This window comes from Pestalotiopsis fici (genome assembly GCF_000516985.1).
Source record: "Pestalotiopsis fici W106-1 unplaced genomic scaffold PFICI_Scf_5, whole genome shotgun sequence".
In the NCBI taxonomy this organism is placed as follows: domain Eukaryota; kingdom Fungi; phylum Ascomycota; class Sordariomycetes; order Amphisphaeriales; family Sporocadaceae; genus Pestalotiopsis; species Pestalotiopsis fici.
This window is the reverse complement of record NW_006917095.1, coordinates 223,605-243,895: the sequence shown is the minus strand read 5'-3', so window position 1 is coordinate 243,895 and position 20,291 is coordinate 223,605. Positions and strand designations below refer to the sequence as shown.

The 20,291-nt window shown below is 49.7% G+C and overlaps 5 protein-coding genes across 5 annotated transcripts; 2 read left to right on the top strand and 3 right to left on the bottom strand.

Moving 5' to 3' along the window:
* Positions 1-1,253: 1,253 nt before the first annotated feature.
* On the top strand, positions 1,254-5,995 carry PFICI_07386 (DNA helicase INO80; the record flags this gene model as incomplete). The annotated part of the gene is made up of 3 exons (XM_007835967.1): positions 1,254-1,316; positions 1,490-5,762; positions 5,832-5,995. 3 exons carry the CDS (start codon positions 1,254-1,256, stop codon positions 5,993-5,995), a joined length of 4,500 nt encoding a protein of 1,499 aa, XP_007834158.1.
* A 955-nt stretch (positions 5,996-6,950) lies between these two features.
* Positions 6,951-9,261, bottom strand: PFICI_07385 (uncharacterized protein; the record flags this gene model as incomplete). Its single annotated transcript, XM_007835966.1, has 3 exons — positions 6,951-8,712; positions 8,773-9,168; positions 9,224-9,261. 3 exons carry the CDS (start codon positions 9,259-9,261, stop codon positions 6,951-6,953), a joined length of 2,196 nt encoding a protein of 731 aa, XP_007834157.1.
* Positions 9,262-12,820: 3,559 nt separating this feature from the next.
* On the top strand, positions 12,821-13,367 carry PFICI_07384 (uncharacterized protein; the record flags this gene model as incomplete). The annotated part of the gene is made up of 3 exons (XM_007835965.1): positions 12,821-12,927; positions 12,984-13,147; positions 13,225-13,367. The coding sequence occupies 3 exons, from the start codon at positions 12,821-12,823 to the stop codon at positions 13,365-13,367; spliced, it is 414 nt and encodes a 137-aa protein (XP_007834156.1).
* Positions 13,368-13,685: 318 nt separating this feature from the next.
* Positions 13,686-16,057, bottom strand: PFICI_07383 (uncharacterized protein; the record flags this gene model as incomplete). The annotated part of the gene is made up of 5 exons (XM_007835964.1): positions 13,686-13,916; positions 13,969-14,242; positions 14,307-15,707; positions 15,891-15,903; positions 15,979-16,057. The coding sequence occupies 5 exons, from the start codon at positions 16,055-16,057 to the stop codon at positions 13,686-13,688; spliced, it is 1,998 nt and encodes a 665-aa protein (XP_007834155.1).
* Positions 16,058-16,621: 564 nt separating this feature from the next.
* PFICI_07382 (uncharacterized protein) lies at positions 16,622-18,541 on the bottom strand (the record flags this gene model as incomplete). The annotated part of the gene is made up of 3 exons (XM_007835963.1): positions 16,622-17,458; positions 17,510-17,759; positions 17,811-18,541. 3 exons carry the CDS (start codon positions 18,539-18,541, stop codon positions 16,622-16,624), a joined length of 1,818 nt encoding a protein of 605 aa, XP_007834154.1.
* Positions 18,542-20,291: the final 1,750 nt, after the last annotated feature.

The window sequence follows — 20,291 nt, the reverse complement described above, 5'->3', positions numbered from 1 at the left end:
TCTTGCAGCAACCCGTCCACTCGTACCCAACTCGCGCCTCTTTCATTTGAGACAAGACTTACCCATCCGCGAATTGTTACGGCTTCGCCGCTCGAACCAGCAACGCCGCGGGCCAAGATAAACGTCCCAGTGAGTTTGTCAAAGGCAGCCCATCCCGCGGCAGTCAGTCCGGTGGCTCCAGTAGCAGCCAGTCTTTCCACCCTGCTTTTCTGGAACTTCTCTCGCAGCTTCACGACTTTGGACCAAGCACAATAATTATGGCATCCCATGGGTCGAATGGTGTGAATGCATCTCATCGTGCATCACCTACCCAGCAGCATTCGCAACCATCACGAGCATCCAGCCGCCTGTCCTCGTCCGAGTATAACAACCCGCCAGCCAGGGAGAAAACCTCTGGAAGCTTTTACGACCCGTTGACGGACACAACAAAAGAGAGAAGACCATCAGATTCCTGGTCAAGTAACAAACCGGTAAGAAGAATTCCGTTCCTGTCACCCCAATACCACTGCCCATCTCCCTTTGGGAGAGGAAAAAAAAAAAAAAAAAGGAACACCAAGATACCATCATGGCCCTGCGGCTTCAATGCACGCGTCGCTACGATATACGCCCTAAGTCTCTTGTTCTTGGTTATATCTATCAAAGAATCGCATATACTTGCCAATTCTATCCCTTGGAATTAGTGCCTTTTTTTTTTTTCTCTTGTTGCTGTTCATGGAATGTCTTGTATTCTCGATGTCGGGATAGTGCTTGTCGCACGAAAGGTTTGCTCAGCACCATAAGCTTAGCTAGATCGGCAACCCCCAGAACGAGGCAACCGCCAAAGACATCTTCCCATCATTTTTCCAATTGAACACGCAAACCAAATACCCTCTCACTCACTCAACCTTTTTTCTCCCCCTTTCATCACCAAAGCACCCCGCGTGCAGTCAAAAATATCCATCCCCGCCTGCACTGCCAATACTAACACTGCTATCAAACAGTCGCGGTTTGAAGATTATCCATATCTCCCGACGAGGCCAGAATCACATAATCAGCGCAACGGACATGGCTCGCCCTCTTCACCTGTAAGAAGGGAGCCTGCCCCGCGAAGTCGAAGTCCGCTTTCGCATTCGCACCCCAAGAACACAAACGGTTACAGTGCCGACCCGGGAAGCCCAACAAACAAGGCTCTTAATTTAACGTCATCTCCTTCGCGGTCGCGCCCTGCGCAGGAGCCACCATCCCGACCAATATCAACATCGGCCGTCTCCTCAATGTCGTCAATCTTGAACCCAGAGCCGGCGAGTGCTCCGGCTCCTGCACCAGCAGCTACCAGCGTAAGTCGTCCAATACTGAGTTACGATTTTCGATGCATCTCCACTTCCAGTTCTCCTCCAAGCGGCGTGTTTGCTCGTGATGCTTAACGCCGAAATGCCCGATTCTTTTAACGACCCCCATCTACTAGGCCACGATGAATGTCTACCACTCATGCTAACAACTCGTTTCACAGACCCCAAGCCGTGCCGCTGAGCTCATGTCGTTTTCGAACATTCTATCAAGCGCTGAACCTCTACCAAAACCCAACAGACCAGTCATCATGGCCGAGAAGAAGGAAAAGCCTGCGCGCAAGAGCAAGGGCCGAGAATCGCACCTGCGAAATTCCGAAAACAAGAAAGTCTCACGCCGGTCTTCCAGTGGCCTGAACGATACCGCTAGTCGAGGGGCCAAACGACAGTCGAACGGCACAGTGAAGCCCAAGCAACTATCTGCTGAAAAGGAGAAGAAGATAGAGAAAGTGCTGGAACAATTGGAGGCCCAAGCCGATGATGTTGACCTATCTGAGCTTGAGATCGAAAAGGAGCTCTACGACGATCGCAGCAAGCGGCGCAGAACTGAGCTGAAACGCATTGAGAAGAGTGACAACAAACTGCGCCGCGATGAGTTTGCGAACTACACGAGTAAGAAACTTGGCTCTCAGGCTGTATTCGGCAAGAGACGCTACGATGACCTACACTACGAAGAGGCCATGACGGAGGTCCGGGAACGTGAAGTTTACGCCGAGAAGGAGCGAAAGAAGGACATGCAACGCAAACGCCGCCGTGAAAAGTCTATGCAGGTCACTATCGAGCAGAAAGAGGCCGCCCTTGCCCGAGCCTTGGCCGCCGAAGATGAGAGCGAGCGCCAGAAGCATCTCCGAGAGGCCGAGCGGGCTAGCAAGAAGGCTCAACAGACCAAACTAATCCTGCAGAAGGGCATCAAAGGACCGGCACGCAACATTGGATCTTCTGATATCAACCTCGAGGGAGGTACTCAATCGGTATTCCTTCTGGGTAGTGACGCAGAACCGAGCTCCAAGAGCAAAAGCAAGCGTAACGGAACGCGTCCCAAGAAGTCTAAGGAGCAAAAACAAGCTGAAAAGGACGCGGCCGAGGCCGCCCAAGCCGCCATTGATGCCGGCGAGGAACTTCCTCCCGCCCGGGAAGAGCAGAAAATCCGCATCAAGCTCAGCAAGAGTTCCTCAAACCTCAAAGAGGCAAAGGACAAGGACAAGGACTCCGAAGATGCCAAAGAAACCAAGGAGAAAGCTGTCGATGATGTCCCTGCCAACCCCTTGGAAACTAAATTCCAGTCGAAGGGTTACAATCAGATTTATGACCAGATCTGGCGCGACCTGGCACGCAAGGATGTTTCTAGGACATATAAACTTGCTGTGGACTCTTATGCAACCAAGGCCTCGAACCTGAAAAAGACTGCCATCCTTGCTTCGAAAGAAGCCAAGCGCTGGCAGTTGCGTACCAACAAGGGTACCAAGGATCTTCAGGCGCGCGCAAAGCGTTGTATGCGAGACATGATGAGTTTCTGGAAGCGCAATGAGCGTGAGGAGCGAGACCTGCGCAAGGCAGCGGAGCGTCAAGAGATTGAGAATGCTCGCAAGGAGGAAGCCGAGCGCGAAGCCGCTCGCCAGAAGAGAAAGCTCAACTTCTTGATCTCTCAAACAGAGCTCTACTCTCACTTCATTGGCAAGAAAATCAAGACTGATGAAGTTGAGCGAAGCACTGACAATCCTGAAATCGCCCCAGCTGCGGATGCTGCTACGACTGAGAAGAAAGATGTTGCAGAGCCAACAGGCCCCGTTGGTGCCAAGGTCACAAACTTTGACAATTTGACGTTTGAAGAGGAAGATGAGGAGAAGTTGCAAGCCGCTGCCGTTGCAAATGCTCAAAACGCCATCGCAGAAGCTCAACAAAAGGCTCGTGCTTTCAACAAGAAGGACACTGATATGGACGAGGACGGCGAGATGAACTTCCAGAACCCGACTGGTATGGGTGACGTGGAAATCGAACAGCCAAAGATGCTCAATTGCCAGCTCAAGGAGTACCAGATCAAAGGTCTCAACTGGCTTGCCAATCTTTACGAGCAAGGTATCAACGGCATTCTGGCCGACGAGATGGGTCTCGGCAAAACCGTCCAGTCCATATCTGTCATGGCATACCTTGCCGAGGTCCACGATATCTGGGGTCCATTCTTGGTTGTTGCACCCGCGTCAACTCTGCACAATTGGCAGCAAGAAATTGCCAAATTTGTTCCTGACTTGAAGTGTCTCCCGTACTGGGGTACTGCAGGTGACCGCAAGATTCTCCGCAAGTTCTGGGACCGGAAGCACAACACCTATAGAAAGGATTCGCCTTTCCATGTCCTGGTCACCTCGTATCAAATGGTCGTCTCTGATGTTGCATACTTCCAAAAAATGCGCTGGCAATACATGATTCTGGACGAGGCTCAAGCCATCAAGAGTTCTCAAAGTTCGCGTTGGAAGTGTCTTTTGAGCTTCCACTGCCGTAACCGTCTGCTCCTGACTGGTACGCCTATTCAGAACAACATGCAAGAACTTTGGGCTCTGCTTCATTTCATCATGCCGTCGCTCTTTGACTCTCACGACGAGTTCAGCGAGTGGTTCTCAAAGGATATCGAATCGCATGCGCAAAGCAACACAACGCTCAACGAGGACCAGCTTAAGCGGCTGCACATGATCCTCAAGCCGTTCATGTTGCGTCGTGTGAAGAAGCACGTCCAGAAGGAGCTTGGCGACAAGATCGAGCTTGACGTGTATTGTGATCTCACGTACCGTCAACGAGCCTACTACCGCAACCTCCGCAACCAGATCAGCATTATGGATCTTATTGAGAAGGCTACGCTAGGTGACGACCAAGACTCTGGAACTCTAATGAACCTGGTTATGCAATTCCGAAAAGTCTGTAACCATCCAGATCTGTTCGAGAGAGCGGATACGACAAGCCCCTTATTTTCTGGCTATTTCGCCGAGACGGCTTCATTCCTCCGCGAGGGCAACAATGTTCCCGTTGGATACTCGACGCGCAGTCTCATTGATTACAACCTACCACGGCTTGTAGCAACTGAAGGCGGAAGATTGTACAAGGCTGGCAAGGACAACGAAAAAGCAGGGTTCAGAAATAAATATCTGAACCATCTCATGAACATTTGGACTCCGGAACACATTCGCGACAGCTCGAGTGGCGCGGATGCCTTTTCTTTCTTGCGCTTTGCCGACACAAGCGCCGAAGAGGTCTACAAAGCCAGTCATCAAGATGTCTACGCTCGCTCAGTAGACATTGTCAAAAAGGGCAACCGTCTTGGCCACATGAACGTCATGTATGATGATCCCGAGGATCAGAACTACACGCCTGCACATGCACTCTTTCAGATCAGAGCTCGAGCGGACAGACAGCCACTTGCCGACATTACCCAAGAGGGAATCTTGAGCAAGCTCATGAACATTACCAAGTCCGATAGGCAGTTCTCAGGCTTGAGTCGTCTTGAGCAAGCCGCCCTTCCAGGCGCCACTGCTGCTCCGATCCAGATATCGTGTGAAGGTACTCGTGCACCTCTGGTAGAGCGCGACGATACACTGTTCAACGTGCCTATGCGCAAGGCTTTGTACGGACCGAATCCCCTGGAGGAGAAGGCGCTCGTCACTCAAAACTATCCTCTAGAGCGGTACCCACCCACAAAGATGCTCCCACCCCCAGACAACGAGAAGAGACGCTTTACCAATATCACCGTGCCCAGCATGCGTCGCTTCGTGACTGACAGTGGCAAGCTCGCCAAACTTGATGCATTGCTCTTCAAGCTCAAGGAAGAAGGTCACCGTGTTCTGCTCTACTTCCAGATGACTCGCATGATCGATTTGATGGAGGAGTATCTGACCTATCGGAACTACAAATATTGTCGACTGGATGGTTCTACCAAGCTGGAAGATCGTCGAGACACGGTTACGGATTTCCAAACGCGGCCCGAAATCTTCATCTTCTTGCTATCCACCCGTGCTGGTGGTCTTGGTATCAACCTGACGTCTGCTGACACGGTCATCTTTTACGATAGTGATTGGAACCCTACCATCGACTCGCAAGCCATGGATCGAGCCCATCGTTTGGGACAAACCCGGCAAGTCACGGTCTACCGTCTCATTACTCGTGGTACTATCGAAGAACGTATTCGAAAGCGAGCCATGCAGAAGGAAGAGGTGCAGCGTGTCGTCATTTCAGGCGGCGGTGCTCGTGGCGTCGACTTTAGTGGCCGTCGTCCCGCAGAAAACAGAAACAAGGATATTGCTCTATGGCTGGCAGATGATGAACAAGCGGAGATGATTGAGCGCAGAGAGAAGGAACTGCGTGAAAGCGGAGAGTTGGAGAAGCAGACGAAGAAGCGTGGAGGCGGAAAGAGAAAGAGGGAGGCTGTGAGTCTGGATGACATGTATCATGAAGGTAAGTTTTTACTGCACCCGGATTGTAACAATTGGGGGCAGCTCAACTAATTTGCATAACTTCCCTTAGGCGAGGGCCATTTCGATGATGGCAACAAGGCTTCAGGCACAGCTACTCCAGCCGAGGCGGATACACCGGCTGCCCCAGCAGCAAAGAAGCGACGCGGCGGTGGGAAGAAGGCAAAGACTGCAAAGCAGCGACTTGCCATTGCCGATGGTGAAATCGACATGTAATTTCTTCGGCTCCTATATTACACCTTTGTTTCCAAGGACATATGGAAACGACAATACTTTGTTAGACCAAGGACGATTTCTATGAACTGAGGGAAGGAAATGACTCCGAGAGAAAAGAAGAAACAAAGAAAAAAAAAAGGGAAAGGAAGCAGGAATGACCGCAATGGAAATTGACACGTATAGTGTGTAATTGTACAGAACTCAATCAAGCATCAGGGAAGAAGTGCGACCGTGGGCGGTCTGCCGAGGCGCGTATTGCATTGGTTTGCTTTTATACAGACTAGAGGGGAAGACAAGATTTCTTCCTTGAGCAGCAAAATCGATTCTTGATTATACCTAGGGATAACAATGCTAACGACACAATTTCATGTACGGATAAAGGGATCATTTGACGATATGCCCAATCTGCCAGTATTGTCCTTTCCATCGTTTTAGACGACACCATGTATAATGAGTAAAGCTTTCGTGTCTCGGCAATTTCGTCATGTTGAGTCTGTTACTAAGCCTAATTTTCAAGTTTATGATTTCTAAAAGTTCCCTTTTCCCCCTTCACATTACTTGTGGCTACAATGTTGACTAAACAAGACCCCCGGAATGAGCAAGTAAAGAAATCAAGTTACATCAAGAAATACATGTAAATATGTCTTAAGGAATGATGGAAACCATCAAGACCAGATGAGAAATGGGGAATCTTAAGGATAGACGAGAAGTGTATGTTCTGACCATGACCCGAAATTTTGTTTTTCTGCAAATGTGTCTGTTGTGTTGCTCCCCAAAAACATACCCCCTTGGGCCCCTCCCTTTTTTCTGTACGAATACCTTTTCCTCGTCCTCAATTGACCAATTTTTTTTCTCCGATGAAGTTAGTACAGCATCATCAACCGTTTACCAACCCGAAGGATCCAGACAGATCATATGAAGTCCCTAGTAGAGCTGATAGCATGTCCTGCTCAACTTAGTGCGACACTTCAAAGTCTCCGCCGTGGGCGTCTCCAAACTTGTGTTCGCTGGGCCGTTCGTGGGATCCGGCGCCACTGCCGTACCTCCCGCCGGTCCACCAAGACCAAGGGGGCGAAGGTCCGGCAGGAGACGGGCTAGGACTGCTGGGAATACCGGTTGTGGTGGCGGCGGTAGTGGTGGTGCTGATTGCCGTCGGGTCGACGGTCACGGCGTAGCAGGTGTGGGCGCCGTAATCCTTGGCCACGCAAGTGGTGGTGACCGAGGGTGTGGGAACGACGGGGGAAGAAGAAGACAAGGAAGAAGTCGTCGTCGTCAGCGATGTGGAAGGTGGCGGGTTGGTGATGGCGTCATTGGAAGAAGAGACCCTGACTGACGAGGAGGTTACATGGTACGAAGTTGTCCAGCTCGGCGTGTCTGTTCCAGTCGTCGTCGTCGTCGTCCCCGGGCTGGGCGTCGGTGTTGGTACTACAGTGTAGCAGCTATACGTCCCCGGAGGCCCGCCATACGATGTGCTCTGGTACACGCAGGTCACGCTGGAGCTCATGGTCAGGGTCTCGATGGGGGTGCTGGTGCTGGTTACCGTGATGGTGGACGTGAGATCGGACGATGTCGTAATGGTCGTAATGGTGGTGCCAATGGCATCGTTGCTGGATGTGGTTTCTCCCGTAGAGGTGGACCATGTGCTCGGCGGCGGCGGCGGCTGGACCGAGTAGAATGTTGTTGTTGTTGTGGGCGCGGTGGCGGAACTGCTGGTGTATGAAGAAGAGATGCTCCCCGTCTCGGATGAAATGGTGTCTGTGGAGAACGTCGACGAGCTGCTCGAGACCAAGGTCGAGGACGTCAGAGTGATGGTCAAGGTTGACGTTGACGACTCGGTCTGAACACTGCTGGATATTGATGAGCTGTCGGTGATGGTGGTCCCAGTTGTGGTGGTCGAGGTCACGGTGTCTGTAGACGTGCTGCCGCTGGGAATGGGTGATACTGAATACGTGGTCAGAGAAGAGCTGGTTCCAGGTGTCTGTGTCGCACTGGACGAGGACTCCGTGCTCGATGATTCTGTTGTGGTTGACGACGACGAGGGTACACTTGAGACCTCTGAGGATGACGTCGATCGGGTGTTTGTGGTGGCCAGAGTTGAAGAGCTGGTAATCGTAATGGTCGAGGTGCTCTCGGAAGAAGTGATGGACCCGCTGCTAGAGGATGAGACGCTGCTTGACGAGGTGATCCACGAAGAAGTCGGTGGCGGCGGAATGACCGAGTAGGAAGTGCCAATAGACGACGAGCTAGGAATGTCGCTGCTGCCGGTGCTCGAGGTTGCCCATGTGCTGGAAGTCGATGCTGGAGTGCTGCTGGACTCTGACACGGAAGACGACCAAGTTGAGCTCCCGGTGCTTGATGTGGTGCTCAATGTGATCCAAGTGGACCAAGTCGAACTCCTCGTCGTAGCATCAGTGCTGGAAGTACCAAGAGTTATGGTCGAGTTCCAGGTGAAGGACGTTCGAGTGGCCGTGGTGGTGCTGTCGGTAGTCGTGATGGTGCTGGTCAGTGTATCGGAAATCAGGGATGATGTGGCCGTGGAACTCGTTGCTGTGCCAGTGAAAGATGTTTCAGTCACTGTAGAGGTGGTGTTGCTCCACGACACAGTTGTCAAAGTGGAAGAGACGCCACTGCTAGTAGGAGCCGACGAGGTAGGACCAGTCACGGAGCTTCCCCATGATGATGAAGTAGAGCCAGGAATGGTCTCGGTAGTGTCCGTGCTAATGAGTACATATTACTGTAAGAAAATCATGAATGAACTATGGTGGTTAGTTCCTTACCAAGTAGTGCTCTCCGTGGAGCTCGACACGCCTGTTCCAGTTGTTGCAGAGTTGCTACTTGTAGTCACTCCAGTAGAGCTCGTGGCTGAATCGGTTGTCTCGGATGTCAACGTGGCAGTGGAAGTTGATGTTGATGGAGAGACTGTGATTATGATACTGGAAGTAATCCTTGATGTCCAGGTCAAAGATGTATCGGTGGTTGAGCTCTGTGACTGAGACGAAAGGGAACTAGAATCAGTCGACGATGAAATGGTCGTCACTGGTACCGAAGAAGTCTCTGAGCATCCAGTGAAGACAGTCACGGTTGATGTAATGACCGAGGCACATTCACTCCCGCAGACAGTGACCGTCTGTGGTCCTGCAAGCTGCTGAGGGCGGGCTGCAGCCAGAACAGAACTACAAATGGTTTGAGTAAAGTGCAATATAGTCTCAACAGTGAATACAGTCTTACCTGAGGCCTAGGAGGCCCAAATGAGTGGTGAAGTGCATTACAACGATCTCGAAACGATTTGGCAAGGGAAACGAGTGTAGTTGCTCCGAGTTGGTAATGAACGGAAGAAAGTCTTGACAAGAACAATATTAAAGAAATAACAACTCGTGGTGATCTCGTCCTCTTTATAATTCAAGACTAGACCACGTCTCTCCTCGTGTCATTTGTATTGGCACACAGTGAATGCTGTACCTGCAAGAAACCCTCCGCAGCTTCGTTACCAATGCGCATATGCTACCTCAGAATCCAGGAACAAGACCAGGAGTCTTTCCGTGATCGGTTGCTTGTAGTGTGCCAACATACACCTATGCACCATCCCGTAAAGCCCCAGATTTCTGTCATGTATCGAGGCGGATTGCCCTCGGTCCAGATTGAGTGATGGTATGCCGATTAGTTCTCTCGTTTCTTGCAAGCTGTGGTCGCTCAAAGTTTGGTGTACCGTTGCTCAACATCGCCAGCTCTTCGAGACATTCTGAACTTGGAGAGCTTGCTGGCCATGCTGTCATTGAACACCAAACGAGAAGGATGCCATTGCTGTCTCAAACGGGATCGTCGGCAGTGGTATCAACCCTGCCATGATCCAGACCTTGAAAGGTTTTCCGCCACACTGGCACACGTTCAACGTGTCGGGCACATGGCAGCTGATGAGTCAACGAAGTACTTGTATAATGCCACCGATTCCTCAGGGGACAGGAGCACAGCAATTCTAGATCCTGGGCCGATTCTCGGGAGCAAATACTGGACGGAAGGGGATGCCTGCATTGTCGATACGATTCCAGACCAAAGCCAGCAAACAACAGAAATTTCTTGCAGCAGCTTTTGGCGGATGTCAGAATCCGCCCAAATTGTTGTTGTCTTGATGATTTACCTTGATCCCCCGCTTCGGGTGTAAACGAGAATAGATTAAACTATCAGCCTCATGATCTGGATTTTGTAACAGGCGCAGGTCTCCCAGCTTCTCATTGAGACTGGACAAGCAAGTCGGTGGCCTCTGATGTGACATTCCGTTGCAGTGAGCCGACTTGCGTGATGTTTTCAAATAAATTCTCAACTCATTCTAAGTCTATATTGCCGAACGCAACTCACATAAGGGAAAATAAACAGTTCCCCGATTGCCACTAAACGCTTCAGATATGATGATACTGTCCTTATCCGCTCTCTAGTCCCAGAATAATTGCAGATTTGACATGCAGGGGGGCTGTTTGTACCTGCAGAGCGCTGAACATGCGAGAAGCCGAAGATATCCGTTGCACAACGTACCAGCCCTCGGTGTGCGAGGGACCATTGGGCAGGCAACAACAACAACGGCCGAGTCGGAAGAAGACAGGGCAGGGCAAAGCAGGGCAGAGCAGAGCAATATGAGCAATGACACACGCACACACACTCCTGCATGACTAACATCCGGGTGGCTAGCTGGAGGCAGCCTGCATCTATCTTTACATCGATGGCACAGCTGTTGCATATCCATCCCTATTCCCTGTACGCCCCGCGGGCGATCTGACATATTCCGAGCCTTGGCTTTTTCTTGAGCTGATATTGATCAACGACTGCATGATGTACAAGCGCTACACAGCAGGGGATTTGTTAATGACTATTGCTTTGATCCCGTCTTGAATATTTATCCATTAAATCGCCGGCTTGCTTTGGCAGCCGTGCTGGGTTTCGAATATCCATGCAGGACAGAATACACACATGCAAGATTTGAATATATATACACTCGTCATTCATGAACATTTGTGCAGCCATCGAATCAGGAGCTTTCACCCTAGATCTTGGCATATTTGTCTTGATTTTTCATTTGGCAGGGCGCAGCTGACCAATGAATTGGAAACACTGTGCGACTAACATGAACGCGACTATTGATTCACTTAGCCCATGGCCGTTTACCTGCCGGGAGGGCGCAACTTTCTTGCTGTGAGTCTTGCTGCATCACCCACCGGCCATCAGTGTAGGCACGACATAGGGTTGACAGCCAGTGATTGAGCTCTAGACTGAAGGTGGCGCAGTAGGACTTGTCTGTTTAATATACCTGAGCTGGCCGCTTCGGTCGGTTTGCAGCAAAATCCTTCTTCATCGTGTCGGCACAACATAAAATTCCGCAATGCTGTCAACATTTAAAGACATTGACAGATCTACAGTGGCTCACGGAACAAGCCTCAATATGCGAACGATCGACCGCATAAATTGCATTGCTATAACGATGCTATCTTCACTAGCAGATTCAGCGAAAATTACAGTGAGTTGTACTAGCAAGACATATTGATACATCTACCAGTGCTCGACCGACTTAATGACTTCATTGGCTATGCTCGGGCTTCACTTATACGAGGCGCCATCGTGGTAAGCTACAATGCTTCACAGCATCTATGAGATATGTCACTCCATCCTTCTTTTCATCAATCATAGGAGCCTACGATGAAACTTTCACATATGAACTAATATACAGGCTAGTCACTTTCCGTTGCCGAAATTGTTTTCTTTTTCAAAGCTCTTTCCGACGGAAGTCCGGTTTGCCATGTCCGCACTGTTCAGAATTTGATCTCTGAGCTGCGCAACAAACACAACTTGCGAGAATTGTTCTGTGGAAATCCATCAGTCTAGTTTGACAGTTTCAAACAAAGCACTTGATCAAGTGAAAGAGGAATGTCGCGTACTTATATGGTGGCTAGCGATGAACTTGGGGCTTCTCAACCACGTAGTGGACCAGGCGCGTCGTGTTAGCCGTGCTAAAATCATAAATATGAATCTAAAAAGGGTAAAGTTCTTAACAAAAACTAGAACCTGGAAGTCAGCTCATCCGACAGGGAGATTTATCCTGGCCTGGAGCGATCATCAGTGGAATTAGTCACCAGTATGTGGTTCTGTCTTGCCAAGTAGCCCTAAAAACGCCGAATTGCAAGAAAGCCCGAAAAAAACAAAGCAATTCAAACGAAATGTCTGGTTGAGTCTGTCATTGAAAGAAAGGGAAATAATTTTAATCATATAAATAGAATTCTGTTCTATCTTTTCTACGAGGATCCCAATCATATTAAAGTCAATGAATTGACGCCATGGTACTATTGTCAAGTCTGTGGCGGCGCTTCATCGGCACTTATAATCAACCAGTTGAGACCGCAATCATCATTCCCGAGCCCTTGGGCTGGGTTTTGAGGCTCAAATCGTCTTGAGACATGACCGATTATTTCTTTGTTTTTGCGGGGGCGGTAGAATGGTGATGGCTCTTGGGGGCCCCGAATCCCAACATGGCGGCGACCATTGAGACAGGACATTCTCAAAGACTCCTGCGATTGCAGATCACTATCAAGGCATTCCATTTCGAGGCCCATCGTGGCTATTTGGTGAGCGAAAAACAAACGATGGGAGACTGGCTATGGGCGAGCACGGAAGAAGATCTGAGTATATAACATCAACTTGATCTCTGTCCATTTGTCAATTCTTACTCTCATCATCAGCATCAAAAAGCACTCCTTCCTGCAACTCTACCACATTCCCTCCAACATCTCCCATAACTTAGCCAAAGCTTCAGCTTTTTGATTAAACCCCAAACCAACCGTCAAAATGCAGTTCAAGCTTCTCATCGTCTCTACCCTCGCTGCTTTCGCAGCTGCTGCTCCCCAGGTGGGTGGTGGCAACGATGGCGACGTCACCGTTGGATCTGCCGGCGAGTATGTCGACTTCTCCAATCTTCTCAAAGACCTCACATCAGCTAATAATCAAACAGTGTCTGCGGACAGGACCTCGAGTTGAGCTGCTGCAATAAGGGCAACACTGACGACCACTCCACCGACGTTGCCAGCGGTCTGCTCTCCGGCCTCGACATTGCCGGTGACCTGCTCAAGGGCGCTGCTCTCTTCGATGGCTGCTCCAAGCTCGACCTCGGCCTTGGTAAGATACGACCTCTCCGCGACAGCGATACTCAGATCAAGAAAAAAAAGGCTGACACAATGAAACCCCCACAACAGGCGCCGTTGCTGGTCTCGGTCTTACTGACCTCCTCAACCAGCAGTGCAAGCAGTCTGTTGCTTGCTGCCAGCACTCTGGCGGTGCTCCCCAGCAGGGTCTCATCAACGCCCAGCTGCCCTGCGTCGCTGTTCCCCTGCTATAAACGCATTGGGTGCCCCCTTTGCTCAACTCTGAAGCGTTCGCTTTCGCCAAATTTACCAAAATCCATTCAATCCATCGCGAGATAATCATGGGATCACGAAGTTTTATGGGAGATGTAATGCTTGATTTGATACGAGATCTTGGAGAGATGATGCTTGATGTGCATTGATAGGTAGTAGTACTGTTAGCCCCAGAAATCCAACTTTAGTCACTCTTTTACCAATCTTGACCATGAGTTTCCGATCAAATTGTGACAGATGCAATCTGGTTTGGACTGCAACATATGAAATGAGTAGCTACTCAGCAAGGAACTTGATCATTATTTGCGATACATTGAATATTCTTTGGACTCTGCAAAACCAAACGCATAGGTCTCCGGCATGAGCGCCTCGGGAACCAAAGGGCCATAACGCTGGTCAAGGTCCCACGGTATCCCGAGGACACGAGCCAAGGCCACTGAGATATCATAGTCCTTATTCTTTAAGTTGCTCATCCAGTTCTGTGCAATGTACATGGGACTCGTCGCTTGGTTGACAAGGTCGAGTGCAGTCTAGCGGAAAGTGAGTAGAGTTTCATATACTTGTTACAACTTTTTTTCTCACCTCTGCTTGTTGAGTAATATGGTCGGTTTCACTCTGACTTGGACTGTTGATAGCCGTCGCCGCCTTGGTAACGGCGCGGGAAATGCTAGTCATACCAGCACAGGCAGAGGCTACCCGTCTGATATCAAAGCCATTCTCTGAAATGATCAACTTAAGGGATGTCATGAATACCTCCATGGCTGATAAATGTCCTGCCGCTACGAGTCCCCTGGGTTGGGCCAAGACAGCAGCAAAAAGGGTGAGATGCGCCGAGACAAAGTAGCTCAGAAATGACCTGTTTGTTTTTGAGAAAATATCAGCACCAAGCATGATACATCAGGGTGCAATATCAAACTGACCACAAGGACATGAATGGGAGTGAATAGAAATGGCCAATCAACAACAGTGTCTCCTGAGAAGCATCTGCACACTTTGTCCTTGACAGGTCTCGCAAAGATGTGAAATCACTACTGGAAATGATCTGAGGGGCGTTGATTATGTTATCGTCTTGGAACCCTCGCAATGGCCAGTATATCATTAGTATAGTGTGATAATGGGCGAGATAAAGGTCGTCGACATGAATCAGCAAGGAAAGCTCAAGCTCATTGATTGTTGATGCGCGAGCGGCGGTAGGAATAACCAAGTGCATCTCGGAGCTCCACTGCTGAAGCCCAGTGGCAAGTTTGTATATTTGCCCAGCCAGTGGTGCAGATTCTAGGTCAGGTTTCGTGTTTGAGTAGAGAAGGTTGTTAATTTGTGACTGTATAACGGCAAGACTGGTGCGCTTGCGAAATAGATTTATCATGGGCGTGTCCAAGGATCCGGAACTTTCGAGTTCGTTCAAGAATTGGTGTCGCATGTCTAGGACAGGGGACAAGCCGTGTCTAAAGACTAATTCTTGATCCATTGAATGCAGTGCCCAAAGAAGGTGAGAAGATCTCTGTGGCTCTGGAACATCGTGAGCGGCATCGGACACTTTATTGCGACGCATACTGACGATCTGGTATAAGCGACTCGCGCTTGATACCAACAATGACAAGTTTTGCGCATCTGGTGTACCTCGGAGAAACATTGACATGGATGTCATTGCCTCCACAGCCTCCAAATCTTTGCCCTCAGCCATGAGCTGGGGCAACAAGCCAAATGCCGTCTTGAAGTACGCCCACGCATCTCCCTGTAGCTCTGCAAACGCGCTCTTCGCCGCGCGGAAGCACACGGTCATTGACAGCACCGCATTGACACATGCGCGCCAAGAAGGGCTGCAAAAGGAGCTGAGCTCACTCGTCAACCCCGTCTTGAATAATACCCAGTCGAGAAAGGGAAAGGGTGCCATGATCTCGTCAAACACGGGACCAATGAAGACCTGGTTCGGTTCCTCCGCAAACAGCGGAGCAAATACTTGCTGTTGAAACTTGTCGAAGCGGGTATGTGCTCGCATATCTTTCCGCCGCATCGCACAACCTTGCCAATATTGTAGATTCATTCCTGGACAGTCTGTTGTCGGCAATTCTATTGCTGGCAAGTCTGTTTGCGGCAAGACGCGCTGCGTACTAGCGGACGGGGAGATTAGAGATTGGTTGCGAGAAGTCTCTTCGTCCAAGCCAATAGAGCTTCTGCCTTCACAAAGAGATTGTGCCTCTGGTTCCTTATCTTGAGACGATGACGCCTCAGTCGATGCATCGTCCTTTGCGAGTCCAGACCGCCGAAGATCGTGCTCAACAGTAGCTAATCGATTTTCAAGATCTTCTATATACTTTTTGCTATTTTAAAGGTCAGTTATTGTGTTACGACGAACCTGTTTTCTGTAGGTAATTCTTTTGGCACAAACCTTTTGCTTGGCCCTCTTGTCCTCTGCGTTTGTGCATAGACACATGGCGAGCCGAATTTGGAGCAGGAAGTACAAGAAGGTCTCTTTCCATCACAGCGCGTCTTCTTGTCTTTACAACGAGAACAGGCCTAATGGATTCATATGGTGAGCTTGTGACGATGGAGCCTACCCGCAACTGGTTGATGTAGTCCCGTACAACATACCTGAGCTGTTCTCGAACTGCGCCGACGCGGGGCTGCTGAACTTGTAGCCCGATCTTGATTCATATTGCTCGTCAACCATCAAAATGAAGGTTTTGGATGCTGGAATTTAGCAGATCATTTGCTTCACCACGAAATCTGGGAAAACACGAACTACCATCAATGCTCTGCGCATGTGCGAGTTACATGATTGTTAATGTCAAGAGATGTCGACTCGCTTCCTGCTTACTGACACCACCTTTATCGGATGCAATTTGCTTCCGAAGTGTGGGGCTGGCCATATGATCATGGTTAGTACATAGTTGACGATCAAGTATACTGCTGGTAAGCTGCTTGTGTTCGGATCAGTCCTAGGTCAAAAGCATGAATCTTTTTGCTTGTCTCGAGTCAATTTCGCAAAGATGACCATAATTATTTCTCACATGCTGAATTGATGATACCTATATATCTCTACTACACCTACAGACACAAATGAAATTCGTAGCAGTGTCATTTTGTCATCATAAAATTCGTACCCCGCAGACTATATCCAGGCCCAGAAAACTGCAACCTGTTACTGTCCAAGTCAAATGGTATCAATAATTGCCCGAAATCAAGCCAAACGCCTTATGGAGAACCGCTTCCATAATTTCGACGGTATTTTCCGTCATGATAGCCATCGTTTAGCGGTCACTGCCGCAACCGCCAAGGTCTCGATGCGCCCAGCATACAGTTTCATGACATGACAGACGGGATCGCCCCAAACCACGTTCCTCAGCTGCTCGTCGCTCGCAACCTGGGCCAAGACCCCCTCATTCAGTCGTTCCTCGACTGTCTTTTTGCCCTTGAGCTTGGCCTTCGGGTCTCCCGAGCGCAAAATCACGATGCGCCCCGCATTGCTGAGAGTGCTTGGGGGTAACTGCCATACAGGCCTCGGTGCCTTCGTCTGAGGTGGCTTCACCGCATTCTTTGGTTTCTTGGATGACAAAGTGGTCTTGGACTTTTTGTCCTTTGATTTGGATTGTTTTGCAGGCGGGTTCGGCGGCGAACTGAGCGACTTGCCGTCTGTTTTTGTCGGAGTTAGGTTTGGCGCGGGACTGGCAAAAAGCTCGAGCAGACTCTTGACGTATGCCTTGTCGGCTCGCGCCACGGGATCGCCTTCATTGATAAAGGTTATAAACAAAGACTTTCTGAGTTCGAATCGCTCGGGTTTTTGCAAAGGCACACGGGACAATGGTGGTGTGCCAAACGTGATGCAGTGTACTCTCTTGAAGCAGCCAGTCAGAATATTTAGCTCAGATGAGGCTGCTTTGGAGGTCGAGAGCATATGGGCGTAGAGCAAAGAGGCCACGGCGCCGCCAGCTGAGTGGCCGGTGATCAGAAGAGAGTACGATGAGCGATTCGGATTTTCTTCCAACAGCTGCCGAAGCCTTGCCGCGACGGGCTTGATCATCTTTCGCGCTGCAGAAAGGAATCCTGCGTGGCAAAAATTGCTGGTGTCATCCTATAAAGCCGGTAAGTGGCAATCTCATAGCTGGAGAGCAACGCAACTTACCAAGAAGCCGGTTGGCGCTGTTGGTGCCGTGTTCAGGTTGACTGCCCAGTCCATAAAAGTCGCCGTCCCACGTATGGCAAAGACGATAGTGTGCATGTGGTCCATAGGAACAGATTTTATACACATGGCCTTTGTCCCTGTCCGCCAGTCTGCATCAACATAGGCATCGCGTTCAGAGCCTCGGGGAGTCTCATAGACCCGTTCAGAATATTGGGATGCCAAGCATATCAATGGCCATGTTGGGATATAGCTGTTGCTTGTTAGTGAAACCTGGTATAATGGCTGTTGGCTCGTGGCTTACAGTCGCAGAGGAGGTAGATTGTCAGGCAGCCGAGAATTGGCGTATAAATCAACCTTGGCAAAATAACCGCCCTGAGCAAGTGACGACACGACTGCTGTGGTTTGTCCTTTGGTTGTATCCTTTTTGCCTTTTTTCTTGGCCCGGCTCTTGTCGCCCGTCGCTGCTGGAGGCGAGACCGTGCTAGACGCTTGATGAGGGGTTGACTGATACTGAAACAAGTCTCCTTCATGTCCGGAGAAACGATCACAGTCAATTGAAGTCATGACTTCATTGAACTTGGTCTGTATCTGATCGTACAATGCAGCGGTTTGGTTCAGTAATTGTGAGGCGTGACAATGCCATCTTGGCAAACCGTCATCGATTACCTGATGCACAACCTCGTATGGTACAAGCTTGTTGGCAAGATCCACCATAGACCCAAGATTGTGTTTACCGAGATGGGTCAAGGAACATGTTGACGGAGCTGAATAAGGAGGAACGGGGCTGAGATAGTAGTGTTGATTCACGATAATAGGAGGACCATACGGCCGCTGTGGCTCTGGGTATGGCGGAGGCTGAACAGCATAACCTCCTTGGACTTGAGGTTGAGAGGGCGGCTGCACTTGTGAGTCCTGGGGTTGGGTGACTTGTGGCCGAGACGAGCCAATTGGATATCCTAGATGATCAACTTTGAGTGTGGGCGAAGATGGCGACGACGGTTGTTGACGCTTTCTGGACGCGAAGAACCCCATTGCAAGACCTCTGTTGACCCTGCATGGAAGCGCTGGGACTTGAGGGAATGTGGGATCAATAGTATGTTTGTATGTAAATAAAATGTGTCTCAGAGGCCAGGACAAGATTTGCAATACGACACACAAGACGGGGTTTTACAAACACGACAGATGTGTGTGATGTTACAAGAACAGAAAAAAGCGGCTACTGTACCGGCAACATCCACGAAGAAAATGGGCGAAGCACCTCTGCCTAGTATCGTCATGGTGGTGGCCCGGATCTTATTAAGAGAGAGAGAAAAACGGGCACACTGCACCACATGGCCGACCGACGGCGAGCTTGACTGGTTTCTCGCACTACTACGCACCGGAAGCGCTGGACCTACTGCAAAATACTGCATAGCACAATCGGAGAGGCGGGTGTGCCTTGCCCTTTCCAGACGCGGATCCCTGGAAGACGACGCCTACACGCTGTGATTCGCCCGAGGCCGTGCAACTGCGCCCCAATGAAGGCAATCGATTGTGTCAGGGGTCAGTGGTTGACCTGAACGACGGTGCCCATGGAGCGAACCACGGCGAGAATACAGATGGGGCTTCACTATGCATGCAGCCGAGTTTATCAATTGGGTAAATGCTCATTCAAATGGTCCTCGAAGCTACGATAGGTAGACATTTCTGTATGCAAACTACTGCATGACTGTAAATAACCGAGAAGCCCCATTATAGTATAGGCCATGGCCTCACCAAACCACTTTGTTTTTTAAGCCTACTGCATAAGCTTAGAGGCAGGCTAGCCCTGGAGTTACTCAAGGAGTCAAAGTTAGGTAGTTGCTGGTGATAGCTGCAGCTGCGAGTGCGGGGTTGGTGAGTTGTAAGACAATTTTCTGCAGATTTATATACATTACCTACCTACCTAGTCAATGCCCTCTATGGTAAACAATTTGAGATATGATAATCTCGACACTCTAGATATGATATGCGACCATAATTAATAGATACACGAAACAGATGCATCGACATCTCCCCCGCAATGACATATAACATGCACATGTGTGTCATCACTAAATAAGCTGGTTTTGATAACTAGGTGAGCACTACTGCAGGACCTCCCGTGCAGGCTTCCACCCGCGACTACACTATTATAGTGTGGAATACATTTATATTCTGGCTACCGCGCTCTTCAAAAACCCAATGCCCAACCCAGGCTCGACAATTCACATGAGCAAGTGTCAACATGACCAAAGTTGCAACAGTGCTAATTTGAACACGCCAATCGGTTCATATTGGCGGGAATTGCAGTCTCGTACTCGTTAAATTGGGGTGATGGATTCATCGCGAGTTATTGCGTAAAGGCTGCCTCCGTTGAATGATTGAGTCACGTTTGACATTGTCTTGTGTTCTACCGGTCAACTGCTGGTTTCTGAAATTCATTATCTACCTAGTCGAGGGGCCTGAAGCGTTCGAGACATCAAGCTGTGATGAATGATGCCGAGGCATAAAATCCGTCGCAAGATTCGAGGCACGAAAGATTGAGTTGCATGCTCAAAGTACACCCACTTACCATGGCTCACTATGTGACATGCAGAGTCAAGATCCACACATTTAGTCCCGAAATTAAGAATATTATGAGTATATTCCTTGTACATTACGTACATTGGAAAGAATTAACAGCGTCACCAGTCGGTGTCGCTGGGGGCGTGCTACTGCAGAACCCCTAGGTGCATGATCATTCCAACTTTCAAATCATTACCAAGTCCATTTTACTTGCTGT